Source organism: Colias croceus, chromosome 20, assembly GCF_905220415.1.
Source record: "Colias croceus chromosome 20, ilColCroc2.1".
Taxonomy (NCBI): Eukaryota; Metazoa; Arthropoda; class Insecta; order Lepidoptera; family Pieridae; genus Colias; species Colias croceus.
Window position 1 is genome coordinate 8,514,545 of NC_059556.1, and position 27,323 is coordinate 8,541,867.

Consider the following 27,323-nt stretch of genomic DNA (forward strand, 5'->3'; position numbering starts at 1 on the left):
TGTTTGTCCAATTACATCGCAAATTAAGACCACAAACAATACAGTTATTAATTAATATAGGTCATGCCTTTATTCCCTGAGTATAATACCTAATAAATAATACTAGGTACGCCGTGATCTGTGACCAATAATTATAAAAATCCCTAGACATTACAATTTACAACGTATTATTTAACTTTTTATTAACACATTTTCCTGTATCGTATGCTATGAAGTATGAACAAAAGTAGGTAGGTACATCCATTGGGTACATCGAGCTATATTAGAGCGAATTTTAATTGAACAAAAAAATGGCGGATTTTTTTTTTTTTTTTTCATTAATTAATACTTAAGCTGTAAAAAATAATAGCTAATATGAACTTACCTGGAGGTAAGTATATCTCTTCTATCTATTATAATGTAAAATGTAAATACCTTTTGGCCAGAAAAACTTACCAGATAAATTTTTAAATGACTTATATTTTTTACAGTAGATTGTTCCGCCATTTCTCTGACTTCTCGACTCTTGGCAATTTTATTCAACGACGCTTCTACGTACCTACGAACAACAACCTAAAAACGAAAGGATATTTTTAATTTCTACCTAATTTTATTGTTACAGTGTTACTTAGTAGCGATTAAAACCATGGTGGTATTCTGTTGTTTTAATAACACAAAGATTAACTAATATATAGGTAGGTACGTCTAACATTAAAAACACCGAAGTTCTAACTTCTAATCAATTAATTCTTATTTCTTATCATTAACATAAAATATTTTCAGCACGTAGCAAAAACGTTAAAATGATAATTTCTTATTTACTTACTTGGTTTTATGTTGTATATTAATAGTATTTTTAAACTAAAAAATAATCAACTTTCATTAGTCTAACAAACGAATATATAGGTAATTAAATAAACGAGAATCTGAAAAAAAAGCCAGGCATTCGAAATTTGATTTTTTTTTTATTCGATTTTAGTTTATGGTTTACCGCCAGTATCCACATTGTTGCCACCTCATTTTAAATTTATTAATATGTTCTTTCTGTAAGTGAAGAGATAGGGAGGTTTCATAAACTTGTGAAAGAAAAAGAAATTTCAGTTTTTATATGCATGCGATTAATTTTTAAGACAGTAGCGACATCTACTACTAATAAAATAAAATTCTTACAAGTAAAGTCAGTGGTTACCATTAATAATTATAGATGTCAGCAGTCACAAAACATGTAATAAGTAACTTGATATGATCATAATCTATAATATTATATGTACCTTCCACAGGTACCTTCCATGGTATCGTGATTGTGATGAAAGTTCTATTTTTGTTTTGTTTTTATTTCTTCAAAATATTGGTATAAAATTGCCAGTTAAAAAAATGTGGTTTGAAGTTTATTTTATTCCAAAGATAAATTTATAATAAGAAAAGTAAAATAAAGAATTATTTGCAAATAAGTAATGATTTATAGGTATTTTCAATTTGTGCAGCATTGATAATGACAGCTGATTAGGCTGTAAAACAAAGTTTCCTTTGCCCTGACGGCTTGACAGCTTGACAGAAATGTCAAAGACCTTTCTGGTGCCTTTTTGGCTTGCTTTTGCTTCGCTTGCATTTTGTAAATTATTAAAAGGTGTTTAACAGTAATTTACACTACGTTTAAATATAAAATAAATCAAGTGGGATTAGTTGCGGTTTACCAGAAGTCAATAAACAACAAAAAATTAGGTAAGTATTAATTATAAAGCATATTTTCTTGTTTAAACGGAAGCCGACTGGGGAGGCATTTCTGCTTTCTAATTAGTAAATAGATATCTGAAAGCTATATGTAATCAAAACAAAACATTAAAACGCTTATTGAGCCGCGAAATGTTATTGAGAACGGAATTTACGTGAAATATTTCCGTTTTACCGCGATTATAACCCTATTTTTGCGGTTTTAAGTGATGTGTGATAAACAAACGATGAAATTGTTCACCAAACATTCCAGAATGCCAACTGACAAGGAGGGACCATTGCCCGAAGGATGGGAGATGAGGAAGAGCAGGTCAACGGGTATGGCATACTTTCTAAACACATACACGAAGAAATCGCAGTGGGAGCGTCCCGACGCGCCCGCCGACCCAGGTGAGATCCGATGCAGCCATATTCTTGTTAAGCACGCGCAAAGCCGGCGGCCATCGTCATGGCGCGAAGACAACATCACGCGTAGCAAGGAGGAAGCTTTAGAGATCCTAAAGAACTATAGGAAGCAAATAGTAGCAGAAGAAGCAACATTTGTGGATATCGCTACAAAGTTCTCTGACTGCTCATCAGCTAAGCGTGGAGGTGATCTTGGCTCATTTGGACGTGGTCAAATGCAGAAGCCATTTGAGGAAGAGGCTTATAAGCTAAAGATTGGACAACTCAGCAAGCCTGTTGAAACCGATTCCGGTGTTCACATCATCTTGAGAACTGCTTAAATGTTATATTTCTCATGTATAACTATTTTTGCACTATTCTGACTTATTGAGAACTGAAATGTGTCCTTTATGTAAATGTTCACATATAAGTCATATTTACTATGCGCTCATTGTCAGTAAACATAGTATAAGATTTATTACTTGATTTAAAGTGCTAATGTGTCCTCATTAACTTGATTTAAATTACAGATATGTATGAAAATATTATAATGTCAAAAAGTGTCTAAAAGTGACCTCAGGTTCATTTTAAAACACATTTGCACATTGCAATTTCGCACTAATAGAAACAGTTACATCGTTTCATAGCTTAGTTATAATAATGTCGCACATGGCGCAAATTTGTTTTACATTTTTATATAAATAAAATAATAATTATCTTGGCAAATGAGTACATGATTCCGTTGAAATTTGTGAGGCATTTTTGCTAAATATGTATTCTGTGACCTACTTGTTAGAGAATACAGGCAACAATTTGGATAGATTTAAAATAAAAAAAATATAGCTTGACTCCACTATAGTTTTTAACTTTTAAATTGCTTAATTATAAGGCAAATTCAACTAGCAGAAACTGCCAACATCGCATCCCAATAATATACGATTTGAAATGGATGGGATCTAGGTAATATATAATAATTTTATATCTATACTAATATTATAAAGCTGAAGAGTTTGTTTGTTTGTTTGAACGCGCTAATCTCAGGAACTACTTGTCCGATTTGAAAAATTCTTTCGGTGTTAGATAGCACATTTATCGAGGAAGGCTATATATATCATCACGGTAAGACCAGCAGGAGCGGAGCAATGCGGGTGAAACCGCGGGGAACAGCCAGTATATTATAGAGATAGAATAACTAAGTATTTTAATTTTTCTTTCAATTTTTTGTTTCTATGAACATTTTAGTAAAATGAGAAATGTATTGATTGTTGGAGGCACAGAACTATATCTTGATCTGTGGTTGGAGGACTTGAAATTGAATGAAGTTATTTTTTGCAACAAGAAGACAATGATAATGCTTTGTAAATGTTTATGTAATGGGCTCTCTTCACAATGGGCAGCGTTTGCCCAACAAATGATTGTCGATGTATTTCGTCATTACAGCGATTATAAATACAATGATGACCAATCATAGATATTTAGGGCCTCTCTATCTTGATTGCCTCTACTCGCCCAACACTGCCCATTGTAAAGAAGACCCATAACGGATTTTCATACTTAACAACATTCATTTGTTCTTTCCACTATACTTACTTCTAAAGACTGCTACTAGATGGCGCTGAATTATTTTTAGAAAATATATTGTTAGTAATCATTATATTAACCAGGAAATGGCTTACAATATTGCACACACTTATTTTTATTATTATTACTCGATAATGTTAGAAATAAGATATATATATATAGATTAAACATAAATTAAGACTTACTGATACTTTTAAATAGATAATTTTGTTGCAAGGAAAATTATTTTGTGTCCTAAGCATTTCATTTTATTAATTAAAAAAATTAATTTAGTTAAAACCAAAAATTTGTTGGAAACTAATATTCCAAATGTAGTGAATATTCACTACATTTATCTAATTGAAAATTATGTTTGTTGGAGCAAATATCTACTTATGACTAATTTTGACATTTGGAAAATAATGTTATTTTGCTATCAAGAATCTATTATTGTAAAAGAAATCAAATGAAAGATATCAAATAATATTGATTTTCTCAATAGTTTTTGCGTTCACTATATAATATGTATTATGAAATAAGCTATTTTTAAACTAGGAATTACTATGTTATAGTGTTTATTAAAATAAAGCTATATAGAGGATGTGGCTTGTTTTATTTATAACTATGTTTACATATCCATTTGCTTATTGGAATGGTATCCCATGATGTTTCCCATCCCAATATCCTTTTTATTAATAAAGTAGGTAGGTGCCTAAAACCCTTTAACTTGAGTCCAACATAATTATAAAAGGGGAAAAGTTTGTAATTATGTACCTATGTATGGTTTTCACGCATAAACCACTCAATCGATTTTGATGAAATTTGGCACAGACAATCTTTAGACCCTGAGAAAGAAGATAGGCTACCTTTTATTGTGAAATATGTACCACGGGCGAGGCCGGGGCGGACCGCTAGTATTAGATAATTATGAAAGTAAACACAAGTAGGGAATGCAAATAATTTAGTCATAATTTAATACTGTTTATTACTAACAATTTGCTCATAATTTATATTTAATAACATGTAGATATACGTGCGTTTGGACTCAATTATAATAACGGCATCACAAATTGACTAAAGTACATTTTACAATCATTAATTTAATTATCTTTGATTGCTTATTCTATGACTTAGTACCCTCTTGTCTTCAGCAAACCCAGCCTTTTACTGAAGACAAAATTTTCTCCCGAACATACTTTAAAATTTAAATATTCATATCAATTATAGATTACCGTAATTACACAAAAATATTATTATGCAAAGCCGTATATTTCTTATAATAAAAGAGTAAAAACGTTTCGGTGTTCATGTTCGGGAGTTCCAGTCGTTTGATTTTTAAACGTTTAGTTTTTAAAGAACCTTTGATAAATCGTCATTTTCGTGGTTTCGGATCAGGACAATGGTATCTAAAGTCGAGTCTTTGATGTTTTGAGGCGCTGGAGTCCATATGGGGCCGATGATAGGTGGAGATCTCTTTCCGCCCCAAGCGCTGAATTTAACCTTCCTCTTTCCATCCTTCTTCAGATTCACGTCCAAATACGGATGACCGAGTTTAAAGGATTTCGGTAAACTTTCCATGAAGGTGTTAAACGGTAAAGCTTCTTTAGCTGTTTTCTCGTCGAATTGAGTGGATAACGCGAGGATTTTAATTGGATGTCGCTTGTCTAGAGTTGGCATGTACTGGAATCCGGCCATATCCAAGCGTCCTGCTTTGGGAGAATAATTCGATACAATACGAGTTAGCTCTGGTACGTTTGCAGAAAAAATAACCTTTGAGGCTTTTGATCCTGGCTTGTATATCATTTGTCCACTTCGTTTTCCACCCCACGGACTGAAACGTACTCTCTTCGGCATGCTGGGCTCTCGGATACCGGCTGATCTCTTCCATGTCCACATGTGCTCTATTGCATCTCTCTTTCCACCCCAAGGACTGAAGCTCCTTTTCTCTATGGAGCTCATTAAATCGGTAGAATTCCTGCCAAGTTTACCTGAATAGCTGTGAAATATAAACGGGCTTGCTCTATCTTCGTTATTCAAGTACAGGGTCTTGTCTACATCGACCAGGTTTGGTTTCCACTGCTGGTCTTTTGGCTCTTCAGTTTGCTCGCTGCCAGTGGTGCGTCGTTTTCTTTGTATTTCGGTTGGATCGTGATCTTGCGGATAGAATTCGTTGTGATCCATGTTGTCGTCGCTTTGTGGAACTTCGAAGTCATTTCTTGGGTAGTTAAAGTAATTGACGTAGGGGAGGGGAGGGAAGTGAATGGTGGAGTCTAGCGGGTCCATGAGAGCCTCGCCGTCGGCGCCGGCGGTGTTGATGTACTGCAGGCTTGCTGTGCCGAACCATGTGAACGTTATGAAGATCCAGTAGTGCGCCATGATCCTGAAAATTAATAAAAAATGCGTAAGATATATCGTTTTAAAGATTGCATCTCGTCAGTATTTCTAATTTGATAGTTGTAGGTATCTAGTTACGTTATTCATCGGATAGGTTGCTTAATTATTGTATGCCTTATTGTGTAGGTTGTTGTTATTACCTTTGTCAAAATTCTAAATCTAGTCTCGCTATGATATTAAAATGTAACAAAAATTAAAATGTTAGGTACGTAAATAATTCACCGAACCTCAATTTAACATCAGGTACCTACATACGACCAGTTGAATTCAAATGTAACGTACCTCTGATTCTAAAGGCCGACATCGCTATTAATAAACACGATTGTTAAAAATAAAGTTCTCTTAACTTAATTTACATACAAGAACTCGAGCATAATAAACATGGACGTAATTAAACACATTAGGTATTTACAACCCACACTTATATCAAGTTTAAACACCAACACAAATGAAAACTCTTTCATAAGAAAAACAAAAGTTTTACAGCTGTGTATTATAAGAATAACAGATCTTCATTTACATAATATTTTTGTTTGATAACGAGATCTAATTACTTAGACGTTAATAACTTTTCTTAGGGTATTTATATTTTTCATAAACTTGTACTTAGTTAGATAGTATTAAGAAATCTTAACTTTCAGTATATACCTATTAATCGACTTTCCACTATAAATCTATTCCAGTTTGGCGCACTTTCTTCGACTATATGAAACTATTGTAATAAAAAGGGAATATAGAAAGTTTTTTTTAAATGTGATGTGAAAAGAGTTGCAAATCGTAGCTCCGAAGTTTTGACATCAAACCAATCTAAAAAAAGTCGTAAGCGATTTTTTGTATTAAAAGATAACCTTTTGAAAATAATAAGACGCAAAATATCCGTTCAACTTATAACAGTACCGTTATTGTAGATAAGTAATCTAACTTTTAATCAAAAAATTAAAATTATTATCTGCGCTCTGTGGTGTCTTTAACTTTTCATAAAACAGTATTACAATAAGAACTTGTAAAATGACTTTTGGAAGGCGTAATGCGTTTGTAATAAATGTTTGAGACGTAAACGGCAGTATCGAATTAAAATTATACAACATGTACACCGTATCCTATTAGATTTGTCGTACTTATGTATGGATAGTCTATTCAGTAGTTTTCATCGCGAATAATATCTGCAGTGGAATGTATGTTATGTAGATGTGTGAGAAAAATATATATATATATATATATATATATATATATATATATATATATATATATATATATATATATATATTGCATTGAAAAAGTTTAACCAACAATCCCCATCTCTACACGTTATTGATAATCACACTAGCTTCCATCCGTGCCTCTGCTCCCATACACTGATGATGAGACAGCATTATATCATAATATAGTTTCACCTCCGCGTTCTCTGTTCGTTTGTCTGTTTAATATTGAAAAGACATGCAGACAAAGTTACTTTCGTTTGAAATAAATAGATTATCAAACAGCAACATAACAATTACAACCCGTAAATATGCGTGGACGCTTCGGAGTATCTTCTCGAATTATAATTATGTTGGCGTTAATTTTCAAAGTATTTTAAAACTATTGTTGAAAGTTGTCCTTAACGTCGTAAAGAAAGGGCAAATACTTAGCGGTGAGTTTAACTTCTATTTTAAAACATAATTAATCTCGGTGATGAACGATCTATTGTTATGGTTATTTTGTACTTAGAAACTCCTTATTCATAATATTATTCTATTTGTACAAAAAGCTGAAGTGGTTGTCGGAGTCAAACACGAGTCACTCAACACGGTACAGGAATGTACTGATGGAAGTGCCCCTCCACAGAACTGCAGCATTTAGGGGTAGCTTTAAATTTAGTGCCTCTAAGTGCTGGAATGACTTGCCACCACCGATCCGCAATAGCAACAATGTATTGGGCTTCAAAAACAGACTGAAGTTCCATTTGCTCTGCTTACAAAAAGGTTCTGAGGTCGGGGCTCCAAACACGTGACTCGGTACGGCTCTGGTAATAATTCTATTTGTAGTTGTTGTTTATTAATTATATGATGTATCGCGTATTAGTATTGTATCTTCTTTTAGAATGTATTATTGTCTGTTATGTAAGTAATAATTCTTTATAATATATATGATATGTTTCCTATCTACTATATTATATTATTATATATTATATTATTGCTTTTATTTTTATTTTTTTCATAATAAGTACACTGCCACTGTCAGGATGTCAATGTGGTGTCCACTGAAAATCAGTGGAGAATCTAAGTGTCTTATATGTCCTTAGATTCTCAAACCACTGAGTGGATATTATCCATTTTGTGCCGTTGTAACTAGTTATAAGTTAATTTTATTTATTTTTTATGTATTAATGTGCATCGGTACAAATAAATGTATTTTCTTTCTTTTCTTTCTTTCTTTCTTTCTATTAAATACCTAAAATCAGATATTTGCATACATCCTGGTCAGTCAGGATACTATTTGAGATTTTCACCTGTTCTTTGATGAATTAAGGGTATACCTATAATCTATATTCTTGCTTTAATATGAAAAGAAATATTATTTTATTTACTTCCCGTAAATCTTATTGGTTCCGAGCATTCAAAGCTTTTAGTTGTTTCAGCAGCTTTTAGTAGCCAAGTTTGTGCCGTCGTAGGTACTTTTAAAAACATTTTATACAGAGATAAATAAAACACAAAGATCCTATGTTAGCTGTTTATCTGGTAAACAAATTGCGACTAAATGTAATGGTTCTCGTGGAATCCGATTATTCGACCCTTTACTCAATAATTTAAATTCATTCAGGCACTCATTTGAACTTGTCCATTACGACGGTATTGTTTCTGCATTCCTTTGAAGTTTTTCTTTGTCTCCTCTTCGTAAATATTGACAATTTTAATAGCTCGGGCGCTGAATTTACCTTTACCCTTTAAACAAGTGAGGGGCCGTGACGTTGCTTGTAATATTATTCCACTTTACACTTGTATCAATGAGATTGTTTGTTAGGTAGCGTAACAGTAGGTAGGTGTAACGGTTGAAGTTAGATAATTATTTATGGGAAAAATGACGATTCAACCTAGTTATTTTGTTTGGTGAATAATATATTTTCTGTTTCTTGATAACAAATAGGTACATATAATTTATTGTAATTCAAATCATTTAAGAAGTAATAGCTAAGTACTATCAAATTAAAATTTGACTAATTAAATTGAGTTTCGCTTTCACTACAATTCAATAAATAGTCAATTTACGAATACGGCTTAAATCAAATCCATAAACCATTTTGAAAACAATTTTCAATACTAAGTAATAAAACTACACATTTTCAAGACAATATACGGCTGGTAGAGTAGGTAATAAAGTTTTTGTATGAAATCCCCCATGGTATACTAAAAGAAACTAGTCCATTTCTGAATAACAGGTTTCGTACATAGAGTAGATACTGCGACACAAAATTTATTTAATCGTATTAATATAGACTGTATGCAGTTTGAATTTAATTTATGGTAAATTGAAAGTATATTCAGTGTGTAGTAAGCTGTAGTTTAATTTTAGAAGAGCGTTTAAATTTTTTTGAAAACACTGTTTTAAAAAAATATCACCATAACGATAAATTTTCTGATCTTTGATGGGTTAATTTAAAAAAAATTGCACGTTAACAGCGTCAATTTCAGGTGCAATACTTCAACTATATACATTATATTTCTAGACAATTTTCAGTCAAGTCATGGACTGTAGGATGCAGGAGTTGTAACTTACAAAAGAAAACTTGAACACGATGTTGAAACTATTAAAGAAAAAATCTGAAAGAATTGTTGTTTCTTCAAAAGCTTTAAAGTTGCGCAAGCTCGCTAATGCTCATTAAGTGGAGTTTTGTTTAGTGGAGTATAATAGGTCAAATGAAGAAGATGCAATGTGTTTGACACGTTCTTTTAAACTCAAGAGAATATTGAAAAATATGATTATTATAAAACATTACAAACAAACAGTATAAAATTAACTAATTTATCTACCTGTTAGGTACCAAAATTTTAATAAATAATCATTTTTTTGGGCTATGTATAGGTACTTCTATAAAATGACAATATATCTATATGTATTGCACGACGATGCGAAGCATCAGAGAGTGCTTTACGATCGAATTTGTATTTAAAATCTAATATTCGAAACCCAATGTTTTTGAAATTCATTAGGTTTTATTTGGTCTTATCGTAAACATAATAATAATCTAGAATATATTTTTCAAGAAGATTTTCTTTGAACGTTACTCAAGCTGCAAGTAAATAAGCTTATGTTAAAAGCTTATGTTAAAAGCATTTTCAGCAAAGATGCATTGCAAACTAATGTATTGGATGACTTCACTGTGATTACGTAGTTGAAAGTTGAATTTTCTTTTAGGTACTTTAAATTTCTCCTTATCATGAGCTGATTATAAATATAGATTTTAAGAATTACTTGTTAATTTCAGTGTAATATGTATAAGTATCTATTATAGAGTTTGTTTTTAACTTTCTTTTTAATTTCGCCTTCACTAATCACCGAAAAATAAATAAACATTATACACCTACACCACTCTTAATTATATATAGAGGTACATTATAATCAAATGGGTATTATTTTGAAAAATAAACATGATCATAAAATTAATAGCTAAAGAAATCGTTTACAATTTCTTAGTACCAATAGTAGATAATAATATGTACCTACCTTTAGTCTATGGTTCCATATAGCTCTTGTTTTCAAACATGTTTGTCAAAGAGTATATATTTATAACACAGGAGTTGCATTGTATTTCTTGTCATGCGGTCAGTCAAACCGCAAAATGTCTGATGGATAAACCATTGTTGTAGGGGCATAGACAAAGCTTTTGAATGCACTGTGATCCGAAAATTTGATTGGGAATATAGGGTTTGTTTTCACACGAGTTTCGATTTTGATGGCTTTCAAATATGAGTGGAATTATTAGATAAGGTTACCGTGTTCCGCGCGATTATATTTTAAAAGAATTAAATCCTGTGTTTGATTTCACGCCTCAATTATGTTACGAACCGAGTTAATAAATTGTGTTTTAATCCGTTGCGAAGGGTCTTTATAAAAATTCAACTTTATGCGTAATCAAAAAATAATCTGAAATAATTTTTTTGTGGTTTGTAAATACGCATTCGCTTATCATAAGAATAATTATGAATTAACCTTTATTTTCCTGAATAGTAAAAATTAAATTTACAAAAACCATTCATAAACCTTACATTTCTATTAAATCATTAAGGGCCGATTTTTCAATGCCCAGATAAACAGTCTAATAACTACCCCTCGAATAGATTTATTCAATTGCTTATCTAACTCATAACGGCTCGCCTATTTTTCAATCGTGATTTATTTGATGAATAACTATCTGACCAAATATTTCCATATTGGCAGCTCTGCTCTTGGAGTGGCGAAACAAACATATTAAATTAGTCAGGTTAGAGCGGGATAGAGTCAACTTGCAATATGTCAACAACCGTCATTATGACTCACGTCAGGAGTGCATTTTAAGTTTATCTTGTGTTCTATGATTGTTGATTATTGTTTTGATTCGAGTAAAGAGTTTTGATTAAATTTGTGTTAAAATTTATATATTTTACGATGGAAACGACATAAAGGCAGCGTCCGGCAAATTTTCAATGGCATGATCATCAGTAGGTACTATCAAAAACATCAATTTCAATATGATTTTAATTGATAATTATTTTATAGAAAGAGGCTTTATTGTAAAAATTCTACGCTCTATGTTATTACATACGAAAATATCCCAAATTTGACGCGTTAGTTGTCAACTCAAACGTCTAATCGTCGAATAGCACGCTATCTGGCCGTTGGAGCAGCAGATAGATTTATTCCTCAAATAACGTAGTTATTCGATAGATAAGTCCTATTCGTCTATTGAAAAATTGAATATTTTGTTAACTGAAGAATAAAGTCTATCTAGCTGTTTATCTCGGCATTGAAAAATCGGCCCTAAATAATTTTGACGATATTGCAATCCGAACAAACAATTATGAGTTGATAATTGAGCTTGGTCGTTCTATAAGTTTAACTCGAAACTTTTTGTACTATGCAAACTTTTGCGTGTTATTGATCAATCAATTTATTAATTTCCGAACGCATAACTATCTCTACTATATATTTTAATATTATAAAGCTGAAGAGATTGTTTGTTTGTTTGAACGCGCTTACCTCAGGAACTACTGATCCGATTAGAAAAATTTCAGTGTTAGATAGCCCATTTATCGCGGAAGGCGATAGGTATCTATAATATCATTGCGCTAAAACCAGCAGGAGCGGAGCAATGCAGGTAAAATCGCGGGGCACGGCTAGTATACATATTATTATTTGTACATGTTTAAATCAAACAAAACGCAGATAATCTAATTGGAAAACCCCGCTAAAGTTTATTTCTCTTATATGTGAAACTTTCTTGGTCGACTTTCGCTAAACATTGAATTTTGTTGTAGGTACAACGATGCCTCGTGCAAACGTTAATTAAAACGGTTTGGTGGTTTTCTTTTCTATTGATCTTAATTTTAGGATGATTTATAATTATGTAAATAAACTTAATGTATAGGAAACCGATGTTTTAAGAACGTGATAATAACTCGATTAAGAGTTACATTGTACATCGTAAAAATTAATATTTGTGTTTTTAATCCCCGAATTATATTCATAGAATGGAGAAAAGATATCAGTTTCATGTCCAAATAAATGTCTAGTAAATAATATAATTTGGCTCTCTTATGCTTTTATGTGTTGAATTTTTCTCGAATCGGATAGATCGGATAATTTCGTTGAAGTCTTGATTTCATGCTCTCTATTCACTAGGACGAATGGCCATTCCGTATTTTTGTTCGTAGATTCGTCCGCGCGGTTCAGCTGGTATCTTAGGTATCCTACTAATGTTATAAATGTGAAAGTTTGTAAGGTAGTGTGTGTGTGTTTGTTACTCTTTCACGCAAATACTACTGAACCGATTACAATGAAGTTTAGCACACATTTAGAGGGTAACTTGGATTAACACATAGGATAGATTTTATCCCGGAAATCCAACGGGAACGGGAACCATGCGGATTTTTCTTTGAAAACGCGGGCGAAGCCGCGGGCGGAAAGCTCTCTAAAGCCAAATGCTTACAGAGAAAGATAAGATAATGGAATAAATGGCAAACTAACTCGACAGCTTTCAAAAGTCGGACCTCGAAACTCGGAAGCTTTTTCTCGTTGCGAATTTGTTGTTTTTTCTTAAATAAAAATTCTTGTACCTATCTGTTTTCTTCGTTTTAAATATTTATTTAATTATTAAGTGCAGCCCACAGCTAAATTTGTACGTGGAGAGTATTTATCTATCTATCTATGGCTAGAAAAATGTTATCCAGATCCGATCAGCCGTTTCCAAAGAGAAATATCAAACCTGACAAACTTTCTCATTAATAGTTAAGTGACGTTTAGACTATAGTATGATTATATAATTTAGCTCTTTCTCTAGATTAAGATATAGTCAGTAGTCAATCATTCTTACAATCTTTCGCCGTTATAAGTGTCGTATAGAATTGTATAGAGAGTTTTTATCCGATTCTATGAGACTGGTCTAACATCAAACGTGCATTTGGTTTAAGCATTTGCTTAAATGTTTGTGCCTTGCAGGCTAGCCTAGACTACGCAAATATACTAAATCCGTTAAACCATTTGACATTTCCGTTTTTCAACTGACTTCAAAAAAGGAGGTTCACAATAAGATTGTGTATCGTTGTCCGTTTTATTTTTTTATTATAATTATACATTTCTTATAAAAATGATATGTTAGAGAAAGATAACTACAATAAAATGTCGGTAGGATTAAATTTTATGAATTGATTGAAAGTTTTGTTAGTTCCTTTATTTATATGATTGGTTATAACTCATATACAGAAATAAACATATAGGATTCAAATTACCATTTGTCTTAAGTTTTTACAAACACGTAGAGTAAATTTCGTGAACTAAACTATTCGGAAACTAACTGCGTTCCTTATTAATACTTTTCCGTTATATCAGAAAGCTTAATATCATTTGATAAATGATAATTGTTAGAAATTCCATTACAACCAGAAATAAAGAGAGAGAGCGTATAATCGAATAATAATATCAGAGTTTTACTTGCTTCCTACGATTCATTTTACCGATTGTTTAATAATAAAGATCTCAAATTTCTGAATTATTAATATAGTAGTAATAATGAAGTGATCTTAAATACTGTAAGCAAAACTACAACTTACTTATGACATATAACTTACAGAGAGTTGATTTTAATAACTTAAAAGTAACTATTTACAGGCGTGTGCTAAGTAACAATGGAAAATTGTTATTTATGACTATGTAGCTAAGGGAATGAACACTTTATGATCAATTTTTACATTGAAAATAAATGTGTATAACTAAACAATATCATCATTTAATATTTTTATCCATAATGTATTATATTCAGTAACTAAAGTACATTAAACTTAGCGCCGATTTTCCAATCCTTGGTTAAATTTACCCGTCCAATAAAGTATTACACGAACATTTTAAAATGTCACCTGTAAACTGTCAAATACAGACAATCAGAATATATTTTTGAAAAGGTAGTCTAATACGTTATTCGATGAATAAGTTTTAACCAAGGATTGAAAAATCAGCCCTTAAAATCGGTTATATCCGGTTCTAAATAATGAATAATATTAATAACTTATACCGTAATTTCCTATTCAATTTCCATTTTGAATCTTGCATTCAACCGTGATAATTTTAACCACTCAAAATAAACGCAAGTGCTACGAAATATCGTAGCCGCGTAGCCACGTAGCGCGTAGCACTTCAACATTATTTCGTTAAAAATAAAACTTTAAAGTCGATTTATTTAACAGCTTATTGGTTCGAATAAATATAAATTACTTTTTAAATACAATTCAATATTTTGAATTCAGCCTATTTCGTGTAAAATTAAATTTCCAACAATTGAAAATATGAATATTCGTACGTTCCTTATCGTTTTATTGAATTTAAAATCGGTTAGATCTGATAAAATTTATTAATATTACATTGAAAACCGTTTGATGTTGTAAAGAAATATTTAAATTAATTCCTTGAAAATTTTAAACTTAATGGACAACTTAGAGATTAATAAGAGATTTTTAAAATTTGTTAAAATTAAAAAAAAATCTTTATATTTCTGCATCTTAAAACTAATCTTACCTTATAAGAAGGAAATCCTCAAAATCGTGATATTATTATATAATTAACATCAATGCTGTTCACTGTCCGCCGCTCGCTTGAAGTGTGGTGATGTTCGGCCTCCCAACTCTTATATATACAGCCATGGTTAGGTAGCGTCAGCATAAACACGCGATTAATTTTCGTGGTCGCGTTTGTATGGTAATTGTATGCTTTATTTGCATTTGTGTTAAGTTGTGTACATCTTAGGGTGTTACTTTAGGGTGACATTTACGATGTAGGTATGTAAAGACAAGATGTGTTTGAGTGAGTGTAATACGTTTATTAATCAGTATTTTTTAACGGATTGGATGGTCTGCCAGCGGTCATAAAAATAATGTTTGCTATAAAGTATTGAAATTATGAAATTATGATTTGAATAGACATTGCGTTTCAAATTCGTTTAAAATATTGAAATTTGAAACATAGATCATAGAAAAATTCATACAAAGTCTTCCAAGACGTCTTTATAATATCGTACTCTGTACTACATCTATTAAAATACAACTTGTTCATAATTTAATCTCGAGATTACCACGTTATCTAATGTGGTTCCCCAATAGTTCGTTTTATATGGTCTACATTTTTTTACGTTATAATAAACTGACTAACGACCGACGACGAATAACCGACCGTTAAATATACCTTTTAATTATCTTGCTTTCTTACTAAAAAAATATTCTAAAAGTTCGTATAGGCAGAACTAACTCCCCTGATACTACAAACTACATAAGTTATGGCATTTCAAAGAGGAGTAGACTGTATCTATGTACATTTAATTCCAATATTTATATTACAATTCTTCCTTCACCTTTAAACTTGTTCATATAAGAGAGTAAAATGTTTGCTATAAAAATATCAACATCAGGAATGTACGTTCAAAATCCATTTATTTCATATGCATTAATAATTGCAATCATATCTCTGAGAAGTTTAAGTTTATTTTATGTACGTATATGTGAACTTGTTTACTTTTTCTATTGCTATAATATTATGTTAAACTAGAAATTCGATAATTTTCTTAATAACAAAATTTTCTTTCTATTCAACAAAATGTAAGTTTCATTGGTTTAAGTTCTTGAAATATTTTGGGAATTTATTAAAAATTAAGTTATACAATATACGTAGATATGTTAATATTATTGTAAGACATTGTTTCATTTTAATTTAATTAAATAAGACAATAGCAACAAAAAGTCGTTCACAAACTCACACATGCAACAAAAAATGTAAATTTCCGAACCGTTGCTATCCCTACAAGTAACCAACTGTTGAACGCAAGGGCCATTTGTACTAGCAACATCTCTGTTTCGCACTTCAAATTCATTAGATGCAAGGAAATTGTTTTCTTTCAATATCATAAGCCCGATGTTGTGAGGAAATATTACACAGCTTGTTTGTATGCTGTATAAATTGATAGTAAAGAACGCATTATATCGGTTGTTGATTGTTGAAATGTGACCGATTTATTGCTAAGTTTTTTTTTTTCAATATTTGCCTTCATAAACTATATATTTATTTCTTTTCTTTTTGCTTACAGGTTTCGCAAAAAGGTATAGGATTTAGAAACAAAATCAACTTATGCTGAAACATTACAGTGATCATAAAATATAGAGCTCAATTTTGAGAATAAAAATAGACTTGAATATTTTTTGTATTAAAATGTACATATTATAATATAACATTAACAACATAATTAATTTTCTCCGTTAATTACTAGAATAGAACATGTCCTAGGCTTTCAATCCTGCAATGAGCAATCCCAACTGACTGATGTAGTTATAGGTCATCATATATGTGTGACCTTTTTAAGAAGCATCTATCAATTAGTGATATATGTAAATTAATTTACTTCGTTTCTAATAAATATTGTATACATTTAAGGTCATTTTTTATGTATGTATCAATAAACTATGTACTTACTGTACCTATAGGTACGAAACGGGCTCAAATTTGGTATCCACATACGTAGGATAAGGACTGGAACTATAGTATAGTCTAATACTAAATTAAAAAATGCCCCTGTAGAATTACAGAAATTACGTAAAGCTTTACGCTACGTGATACTTTTACAAAAGGTGTAAAAACGTGAATTCAAAAAGTTCAGTCCGTTATGATTTGAATTCCGATCCATACAATTTTATATTGGTTATATTTGTTTGTTTTACATAATAATTATATTTTTTACTTATTTATATTTTTTATTTTTAATTACAAAATATATTATTTTGAAGTATCATTATTATGAAAGAGTAACTACAAAACTTGCAAGTCAAATAGTAATAAGATAATGGATGCACTAATATTTTAATGTAAACCTTATTTGTTTCTCTAAATCTCACTGGGAAACGAACTTCTCTTTAGTATTTTATTATACAAGTTAATTCAGTGTTGTTTGTTTCAAAAATCTACAATACATACATTTAATATAGAACACGTAATATAATATTCTAAAAGGTATTTAAATAAACTTTAAAATAATGAGTTCTTATAAAACAAAATTACCGTATAACATTGATAAAACTGCAGAATACGCGAGATGAAAACATATCTATACGTGGAAAAATTCGCAGCATTTCCTGTGATCTGTGCATTGTTACAATAGTTGATAAATATGTGCATATTGTACTTACAAGGTTATATGAGTTCCTTAGTTTACTCAAAACGGATGTTTTTATGGGGTCTCCAAAAATATATACATACTTACCTATCTTCTATATAAAGCTGTAAGGTTTATTTTTCTTTTAAAATAATTTAAGATACATTATTGAATTCGGAATATTAAGATCAATTATTGTTTCATTAAAAAAAACTCTTTCAAATTTTTAAATTTAACCCACTTGTTACTATAATTTGAATATTAAATGAGTTCTTAAATCTTAGAATAATTACAGAAACACAGTCAGAAAACGTTTCTAAGTTTTGTCTAATATTGCGCAAATTTACAATGAAATACTTGTTGGAAATGAAAATAAGAGAAACTTTGGGAAACATAAACACTTCTACTATTAAAAGATTTCTTGACATTAACTTTAGGTTATTTATGAGGTCTGGTGCTAAACCAACTTTCCAAAAAAAGCAGTAGATATCATGTAGGTAGGAGAAAATGTAGCCCATCTCTTTTATTTATTACTAGCTGTTCCCCGCGGTTTCACCCGCATTGCTCCGTTCCTGTTAGTCTTAGCGTGATGATATATAGCCTATAATAAATATAAAGCCTAAAAAGCCTTCCTCGATAAATGGGCTATCTATCACTGAAAGAAATTTTCAAATCGGACCAGCAGTTCCCGAGATTAGCGCGTTCAAACAAACAAACAAACTCTTCAGCTTTATAATATTAATATACCTCTAGATAACATTAAAAATTACTGTAACGGTTTTTAAAATTTTCTGATTCACTATTATTTGCCAAATTATAAATCATAAATAGTTAGATATCTTCACAAAATTCTTTTTAAAACTTACCTAATTAAAAAAAACATAAGTCATTTCCCATAGATAAAATAAACCATCCTCACCAATTTCAATCATAATTCGCCAACCTCTTAGCACTTGTTTTTAAAGTGTCATTAATAAAAATAACCTTGCAATATCGATGGTGATAAAGTCCCGTAGCTCGTGATAAGTGAACAGTTTGGAGCGAAAACACCTGAGACTGGGCGGGAGATTGAATGAAAACATGCGTGCTGCCGAAAGCTGACATCTGACCCCCGTAGAGTAATTTCGTTTAGAGTGTTTTGTTTTAATTGTAGTTAAGTAATAGTTAATTATTTGTTTAAATAGTATTAGTTGGTACCTGATTTTAGTGATGAATCTGACTAGTTTGTAAGTGATTTTCAGGGATTTTTTTTATTAAAATAAAATAATTCCGGTTTATAACATTTTTTATATATTTGTGTGAATGGATACAGGATAATATTGAGTTATTTAAATAACTTTTTCCAACTCGTTGGTTTGAGCGTTACTAATTATTGATAATCAGAAAGTTAAGTAGGATTAGTAATTTACCACATTTTCCTTATTTTCGTTCGCCTAAACATTGCCTCTTGGCTCTAGTATAAGTTAATCTGTGGATATCTTAATCTTTTATCAGGTTAAATAATATCTCTTTTACTTTTGCTGTTAATTTGACTTAAATTGACATCTAAAAAAAGATTTTTATTTATTTTATGATTATTCGTATTCTGCTATAATTTACCTAACTACCTATTATTAATAGGTATTCGTTCTGAAGAAAAACTATATTGAATTTATATTTTTGGTTTTTATGGCATTCAAATGCTTTATAAATAGTATAAATTTATAAAGAATAGAAAAAATTCGATCACGAGGCGGGACTTGAACCCGTATCCTTCGCGCCATTCCAGGGCGGATGCCTAACCAACTCAGCCACTCGTGACCCGCCTGAGCAATCGAATGTGTCTTTTGGGACACACCGCGCGCCATCTATTGAGATGATTTAACAACCATCTCAACCTATATTATTACTATATTAGATACCTATTCCTTACCAAACAAAGAAAAAAGAGTTGAAACACTAATGGTGCTATAATATAATGAATATTATAATTTTCCGTGAAAATTCGTATTTAATATAGTGTATCGGTATGCTATCTATAAGCGCAGCTAAAAAGATCGTAGTCAATGATAGCTTTCCAAAGAAAATTTAATTAGAAAGTCAATTGTTTTGCCTATTTTTATTAATTAGATAAGATTTTCAAATCAAGCGTCTAAAATAATGATAAAACAATTGTTATTATAAGAGATTGATTAGAAAATAACATTGATTTAGATCTCCTTCCGTTTTCGTTTAAGATATTTCTATTTTTAATTGACTAATTTTCCTCATCTCACGGGAAATACATGACATAATATAAAATAGTTGTCTTGAAGTCAAAAACGTTAACTAACTTTCCACCTGTGGCTTCTCACACAAGTTTCACACGTTATATGCGTGATAGCTCTTGCTAAACATCCCTATTCTATTCTTTTTTATTAAAGTTCCTTTTCTTGTAGAATAAAGTAGTCTTTTTATTTTTCCAATGTCCCATCAATATCATTCAAAAGTTACCTAGGTATTAAAAATTTTTAGTTATTTACTTCGTTCGTTCGTTCGTTATTAGCTTATTATTTTATAACACGTTACTTTCATGTTAATAATATTATTTTGTACTTGGATAGTTTCAGACCAATATCATGCATTAGGATTTCAAATTTCAATATGTTTTCTATGTAAACGAGGGAGGGTCCTATGTTACAGTCGCGTCATAGTAATCTCATTTCTTACGTGAAAACCTTTATTGTTTCACGGGAATAATTAAGTAAAAGCTGTTACGGTTATTACGCAATCATCGTAATCAAACTATAAAAAAATTGCGTAGGATATTTACAATGCTATGTGATAATTAGGTAATCATTCAGATATATAAAATATGTTAATTAATAGGATTTAATAATAAAATATGCTCATCAATACATCATCATTTCGTTTATCGGGAAATATATTTTTATACATACTTACATATTTGTATTTTCCTTAAAAAACACTAGCGACTTTGTTTTATACTACCTATGTAGTGACGATTAAACATAGTTTTTGATTATTTGAATTGAATCCACGCCATTTTAACATCAAATAATTATTCACAAATATTTGTTATATTTGAACTAACATGGATATTAATATAAGCCTCCAGAGTATTAAGCGATAGTCCAACATGACTGCTTAACTTTATGAGATATTTGCTAGAGCAACCTCTTTGTGACGGTCAAGCGACGTATTAGCTTCTTTTATAAGTTTAAAATAGATTGATCATATTTTATGTAAGTTTTTAGCGCTTTTAATAGCTCTTTAATCTGGTGGTATTATAACAGAAGTAAGAATAGCGGAATATTTCGACGTTGTTCAATAATTGTCGTGTGTGTTGTTCGAACACTCGTTAAATTTTTACCTCTCCTTTTAACTTCCTATTCGATGAAATAAACAAATTTTCTCAAATAAACAAGCTTCCGATACCTTAAAAATAATGATGCAGAAAATGTAGCAGGAAAATTACGTATTCAGAATAAAATATAAAAATTGATATAATGAATCAGAACTTTTCCGCTTGTTTTGAAATTTTATTAATAGGAAAGTACTTACCTATGTATATCATTTCTATAGATGAAATATTGAACCTACTATTTTATATGTATATCATATAGGCAACTATATTATGTTCAGAGTATTGCCATAAAATGTTAAATGTAATAGCTATAAGTGATAATATACGTTTTGATGTTAACATCTACTTCCATTGTGTTACAGTATAATAATTTTAAAACATCCCTTATAGGTTACTAGCTTTCCGCCCGCGGCTTCGCCCGCTTTATCTAAAACCAAATAAATAATATACTAAAACCTTCCTCTTGAATCACTCTATCTAATAAAAAAAACCGCAACAAAATCGGTTGCGTGGTTTTCAAGATTTAAGCATACAAAGGGACGTAGGGACAGAGTAAGCGACTTTTTTTATAATATGTTGTAGTGATTAAAAGTGTGTATCATGTGTCTCTAATCGCTAGTAATATGAGTTAAGTTATAAGTGATATAACATATAAATTGTACATGTTGTATTTCGCAATAAACTCCATATAAATCTCCCATTTCAACTATAAATAACATCTCTATGTCTTAACCCCTTACGTGATAAAACTCTATGTGCCATGCGCTAACGGGTGATTCAGATGTTAATTTTATATCATATTGTTTCAGATACCAAGCTACATCGTAGATAATATGGTGAGTTCGTTATTTTGTACATTTATACCACATTGATACGCCCACGCGAAGTGTACTACGCCTTTCACCTTTTCTATGAACTAGCCGCTCGTCCCGGCTTGATTCGGGATAAAAGCAACATAGAATATAGGTAGGAATTGTACATATAACTTTCTGCGTGTGAAAGTATTTTTGGAATCGGTCCAGAAGTTCTTGTGTGAAAACCTTATAAACTAAATTACAAAACATAGGCAAATGTTATCTTATAATATTAAGATTATTAAGATAATTGCAAAGATCTTTAAGATGTATATAGATATATTTATAGCTATGTATGTATATATATTTAAATATATTTTGTACTTCCTACCTACCTCCTCTTTCATAATATTACTCCACACAGTAGGTTGCCTGGAAGAGATCACTCTTAAGTGATAAGGCCGCCTTCTGTGCTGGACTAGTTATAAGTTTTAATTTTAAGGATTTATTTGTATGCCAGCACAATAAAGTGTAAATAAATAAATAAATAAATGTATAATAACTAGGTAAGAGGTAGAGCCTAGAGGCAATGCATAGTTACATTGTAAGATTTACATTTTTTGAATCTAAAAAATTACTAGGTATGTATTTTGATAAAATATTAAGACAATTTTATTAATTTTGCTTGTATATTTGTATGCTTGTAAATCTATACTTAATATTATTAAGCTGAAGAGTTCGCGCTAATCTCAGGAACTATTATTCCGATTTGAAAAATTATTTCGGTGTTAGATAGACCATTTATCGAGGAAGGCTAGGCTATATCACGCTAAGACCAACAGGAGCGGATCAATGCGGGTAAACAGCACAGCACAGCTAGTTTGTAATAAGTATTTAACAATTAACGAATTCTAGAAACTCGATTTCGACCCATTTAAAACAGATATCATATTAAATTTCTTGTCGTCGTCAAATTGTTGTTACAATTATTGAGAATTGAAACGTTCATAGTAATAATTGAATACAAAATAACATAGCCTATTGTTGGTAAATGTTAACATGAAGGTTAATAATTACCCATCCGAATCTGTGGTTTAGTGAATTGTCAATCAATGTACCTATTAGTGATTAGATCTCCTAATAGTAAACAGCAATCATGCAGTAATGATAATTCAACAATTGATTTCGTGTACAGGATGTGTGGTGTATAATTGAATAATACCCAATATATTATTATACAAATGTATCTATTATTTTTTTACTCATTAATTCTGGAAAATATTATTTGGAAAATATAAAATAATGCCTTTGGAAATCAGACATACACATCATTATTCTATCGTTTAATTTATTATTTCCCCATTTTCGTCTTAAAAATCAGTGTAATCTCTATTTCGCAAAGAAATTCGGACAACAATAACACACCAATACACAACGGAGAAAAAGAATTAGGTATCACAGCTCATACAATCCAAAAAATAGAAACTTTATCTTAGCCTAATTGTATTAGGTAACATTATATCATAAAGCATCTAGCTTATAAGAAATTCAAATATAATGTATTTATCAATTCAAATGTAATTATCCTTAGAAATTCAAGTTCTGCTCCGATGGTGACTGCCCGCTATGGGCGCTCGCCGCTCTGCACGCGCTGAGCAGTCTACCCGCTCCACTCTTCAGGAATTTATTGCATCATGTCGTGGATGAACAGCCTGTAAGTATAAATATTATAAAGAATAGGAAAAATTCTATCATGACGCTTTAGTATTTCAAGTTTTAATAGGTAGGAACAGGTAGAATAAAATAATTAATTATGATGAATGTGAACACTTGTTAGATCACTATATTATTTAATCCAAACTACAAAATAGAAAACACACACACACGAACACTCCCTCACACACACATACACACACACACACACACACACTCTCAATACGTATATCCTTTCTTTTAAATTCTTTTAGATTTTTAGTTCAATTTCTCTTTTTTTTTTTTTTTTTTTCCTAAAGAGTAAGTATATTTTTTAAATTCACCAAATCTTTGGCTAAAGTGATACTTGCATAGTATAGAATTGTTACAATAATCAGGTATATCATTTGTATCAACGGACGGATAAATGTCTCCTGTAACACAGGACATTCCCTAGTATAGGAGACATTGTTTAAATAGCGCAATTAACCTACGGTTTATGTTTTAATTATATGTAAGTTATCCCAAAATCTAATTGCATATGTACACATGTATTTCTGTTGTCAAATAAAGAATTATTATTATTATAAAAAGAAGAGCAAATTCGTTTTAAAAACAGGTTTGGTAGATATCATATTTAATATTTATCATAATATCCACTTATAAATTACTAGCCTTCTGCCCGTGGCTTCGCTCCGAGAATCACTCTACCTATTAAAAGAAACCGCATCAAAATTTGCTGCGAAGTTTTAAGATTTAACCATAGGTAGGTACATAGCGATTTATAGGAAGTAGGAACAGAGAAAGCGACATTGTTTTATACTATGTAAACAAAAAATTATATTAATCGCATATCGATATCTTCATTTGTGATGACATATAATACCTACTATAGTCGAGCCAATTTAATAGGCAACATTTGACGTCTATCAATTTTATCTTCGAAGAGAGGTAACCTGCTTAAAAACATCGATTAAAGTGTATTAATCGATACGGATTTGAAACATTTGTCAATCGAATTTATTAATTTATGATGATTTTTATTCACAAGTAATCAATGCATTCGATTCTAGATGTCAGATTTCGATTTTTAGAGTAACGTCTCTAGTATTTAAAAAGAAAAAAGGTTTATTGACACAAAATTGTAGCGACGTCGGTTCTTCAATTCAGAAATTGTTTATTATGTTTAGGATGGTTTATCATTAAAATGGCTCTACTATAATAATAAAGAAAACAGACCTATCTAACTTTGCAGTACCTAGGTACTTATGTTATAAAAATCCATTTAAAAACGGCAGGCAAATACAAATAAATTAAACATTAGTTGTTAATAATTTCTAACTTAACGATTAATGATTCACACGGTTATTTTAAGTTTGGCAAAGTTCTAAATTCTCAAGCGGAGAAGTTGTATTGAAAATTTCACAGAAAACTCATGATTTGCGAAATTAATTACGTTTAAGATCATTCACTGTCAAAAACAAATATCTATAATACCGTCAATGATATTATGATATCCTATTCGTGTTAAAACTTACTTAGAATTATTATAATACTGGCTTACCGCCCGCAGCTTCGCCCGCTTTGTCTAAAACCTAATAAATTATATACTAAAACCTTCCTCTTGAATCACTCCACGTATTAAAAAAACGGATCTAAATCGGTTGCGTAGTTTAAAAGATTTAAGCATACAAAGGGACATAATAGGACATTGGGACAGAAAAAGCGACTTTGTTTTATACTATGTATAGTGATGATAAGTCATTAGACTAAGATAGCACTATTATATTATTCGGGTTTAAAATAAGTACCTAGTACCTATAAGATAAATTATAACTATAGGAACTTATACATTTCCTTCTGGCACCTACGTCCTTACAGTTCCTTTGAATACGTAAATCATATTTGGTCGGCTTTCACATTTCTTTGTACTCATAAATTGATAAAGAAATATTAAATAAGACCAACAAAGTGGCTTAATATGACGTGTGAGACAGGATTTAAAAAGTTATAAAAATCATAAAAAATGTAGGTACTTTTATGGTGGTCGATCAATAAATAATGTCAATTGGGAAAAATAATAACAGCTAAGCAACATAAAATATTCATTTTATAAAACTTAACTAAGTATACACATCCATAATAATATTATAACTTAGATACCTATCTATTTATATGTACTTATGCCTAAAATTTATATTTATGCCTAAAAATAAAATTATTAGCATATTATTTCCAATAACACTACAAATCTTTGCAGGACGATGGCATCATGGAGATTTTGAAAGACACAAATTTATGTAAGTTATAGTACAATAGCTGTTTCTGTCCTGTTAGCAATTCCTCATATAATTTAAATACGAGCATATTATATCATAATGTGTCAGCGTGTAGCTAGTATGTTAGTGCTGATTTACACAGGGTCAGTAGACAAGTCAGTCGCGGCGCCGAATTTTGGCGCCGCGACTGACTTTAACTGTTTACATAGACTATAAGCCTCTGTACTGACTTCAAATCTGTTTACACAGGGTTTTTTTTCGGGTCAGCACTGATTTGCCTCGAATTTGTAGTCAGTTACTGACCCTGTGTAAATCAGCACTTATGCTAATTTCAAGCTATATTTTACGGGGTATATAACAGCCTCTCGCGAAGAATGTGCCCGTGCAGCGGCTGTACTACGCTGGACTCTTCGGCAAGCGCACCGCTGTTCGTGCAGCGGCGTGCAGCTGGCCCGCGACCTGCTCGTGCTGGGCGTGCCTCGGGCGCATGCTGCCGCGCTAGCTGAAGCCGCTGATAGCACGAGGGATGCATATGAAACGCATGTCAAGTCGAACGGGTTTATGGGTGCGTGTTTATTTTGTATTCTGTGGTTGATTGTAGATAATAGATTATAGACTTTTGAAATATTCATTGATTGGAACTAGGTATAATTAAATGTTCTCATCTCTTCAATCTCATCAAATTCTCAATTTATCGAAGGTCAGTCTACGTTTTTGGTATCTTTGAATCTTGCCAAAGAAGTTTCACTTCTGACACGTGTGCTCGGCACACACGCGAAGAGCGTGCGTTTTTCTATTCTAAATGAATAGTTCAATATGTAGGTAACTAGCTTTGTTTCTTTGTTTCTTTTCAGTGAATAAAGTCACGGATGTGTTCTCATCTCCCGCCCCACAAGGCACCGTGGATTCAATAAAGCTGACCATAAAATCTGATGAAGTATTTGCTGGCGAACAAAATACCACTGAATTGATCATAGACAAAACCCAAATTAAAGATTTATTGGAAGAACTTAAATATGCGTATAAGAAAATGGAGGAGATTGATATGGAATAATCAATACAATAGGTACATGTAATACTTTTTGTAAGCGTAGACTGCTAGTTCTTAATGTCAAATTTAACTTTATTTTGCATCGCATAATAATTGAAATTTACATTTAAGATATAATGATTCCATTAAAATTATAAGTAATTTATAAATTATAATATTATATCCTTTTCAGTTTCTATAAAAATAGTTTGTTATCGGTTAAAATTATTATTGAACCTGTTTATATCTAATAAATATAACTAATAATAAACTT

The 27,323-nt window shown here is 31.0% G+C and overlaps 2 protein-coding genes across 3 annotated transcripts; one reads left to right on the forward strand and one right to left on the reverse strand.

Annotated features, from left to right (window-relative positions):
* The first annotated feature begins 1,546 nt into the window (after positions 1-1,546).
* LOC123701099 (putative peptidyl-prolyl cis-trans isomerase dodo) lies at positions 1,547-27,229 on the forward strand. Of its 2 annotated transcripts, XM_045648539.1 has the most exons (6): positions 1,547-1,701; positions 22,064-22,090; positions 23,640-23,762; positions 26,001-26,040; positions 26,381-26,584; positions 26,874-27,229. In XM_045648539.1, the coding sequence occupies exons 2-6, from the start codon at positions 22,088-22,090 to the stop codon at positions 27,071-27,073; spliced, it is 570 nt and encodes a 189-aa protein (XP_045504495.1). In that variant the 5' UTR covers positions 1,547-1,701; positions 22,064-22,087; the 3' UTR covers positions 27,074-27,229. The 2 variants fall into 2 exon arrangements, with proteins under 2 accessions (XP_045504495.1, XP_045504496.1); XM_045648540.1 differs by lacking the exons at positions 22,064-22,090; positions 23,640-23,762; positions 26,001-26,040; positions 26,381-26,584; positions 26,874-27,229 and adding an exon at positions 1,964-2,476.
* Positions 4,905-15,354, reverse strand: LOC123701092. The gene is made up of 2 exons (XM_045648530.1): positions 15,292-15,354; positions 4,905-6,034 (listed from the first exon to the last, which is right to left on the reverse strand). Exon 2 carries the CDS (start codon positions 6,028-6,030, stop codon positions 5,005-5,007), a length of 1,026 nt encoding a protein of 341 aa, XP_045504486.1. The 5' UTR covers positions 6,031-6,034; positions 15,292-15,354; the 3' UTR covers positions 4,905-5,004.
* Positions 27,230-27,323: the final 94 nt, after the last annotated feature.

Coding starts and splice junctions, on each gene's coding strand:
- LOC123701092 (XM_045648530.1), bottom strand. CDS start 6,030: ATGGCGCACTACTGGATCTTCATAACGTTCACATGGTTCGGCACAGCA.
- LOC123701099 (XM_045648539.1), top strand. Junction 26,041..26,380: donor TTTGAAAGACACAAATTTAT/GTAAGTTATAGT, acceptor GGTATATAACAG/CCTCTCGCGAAGAATGTGCC. Junction 26,585..26,873: donor CAAGTCGAACGGGTTTATGG/GTGCGTGTTTAT, acceptor GTTTCTTTTCAG/TGAATAAAGTCACGGATGTG.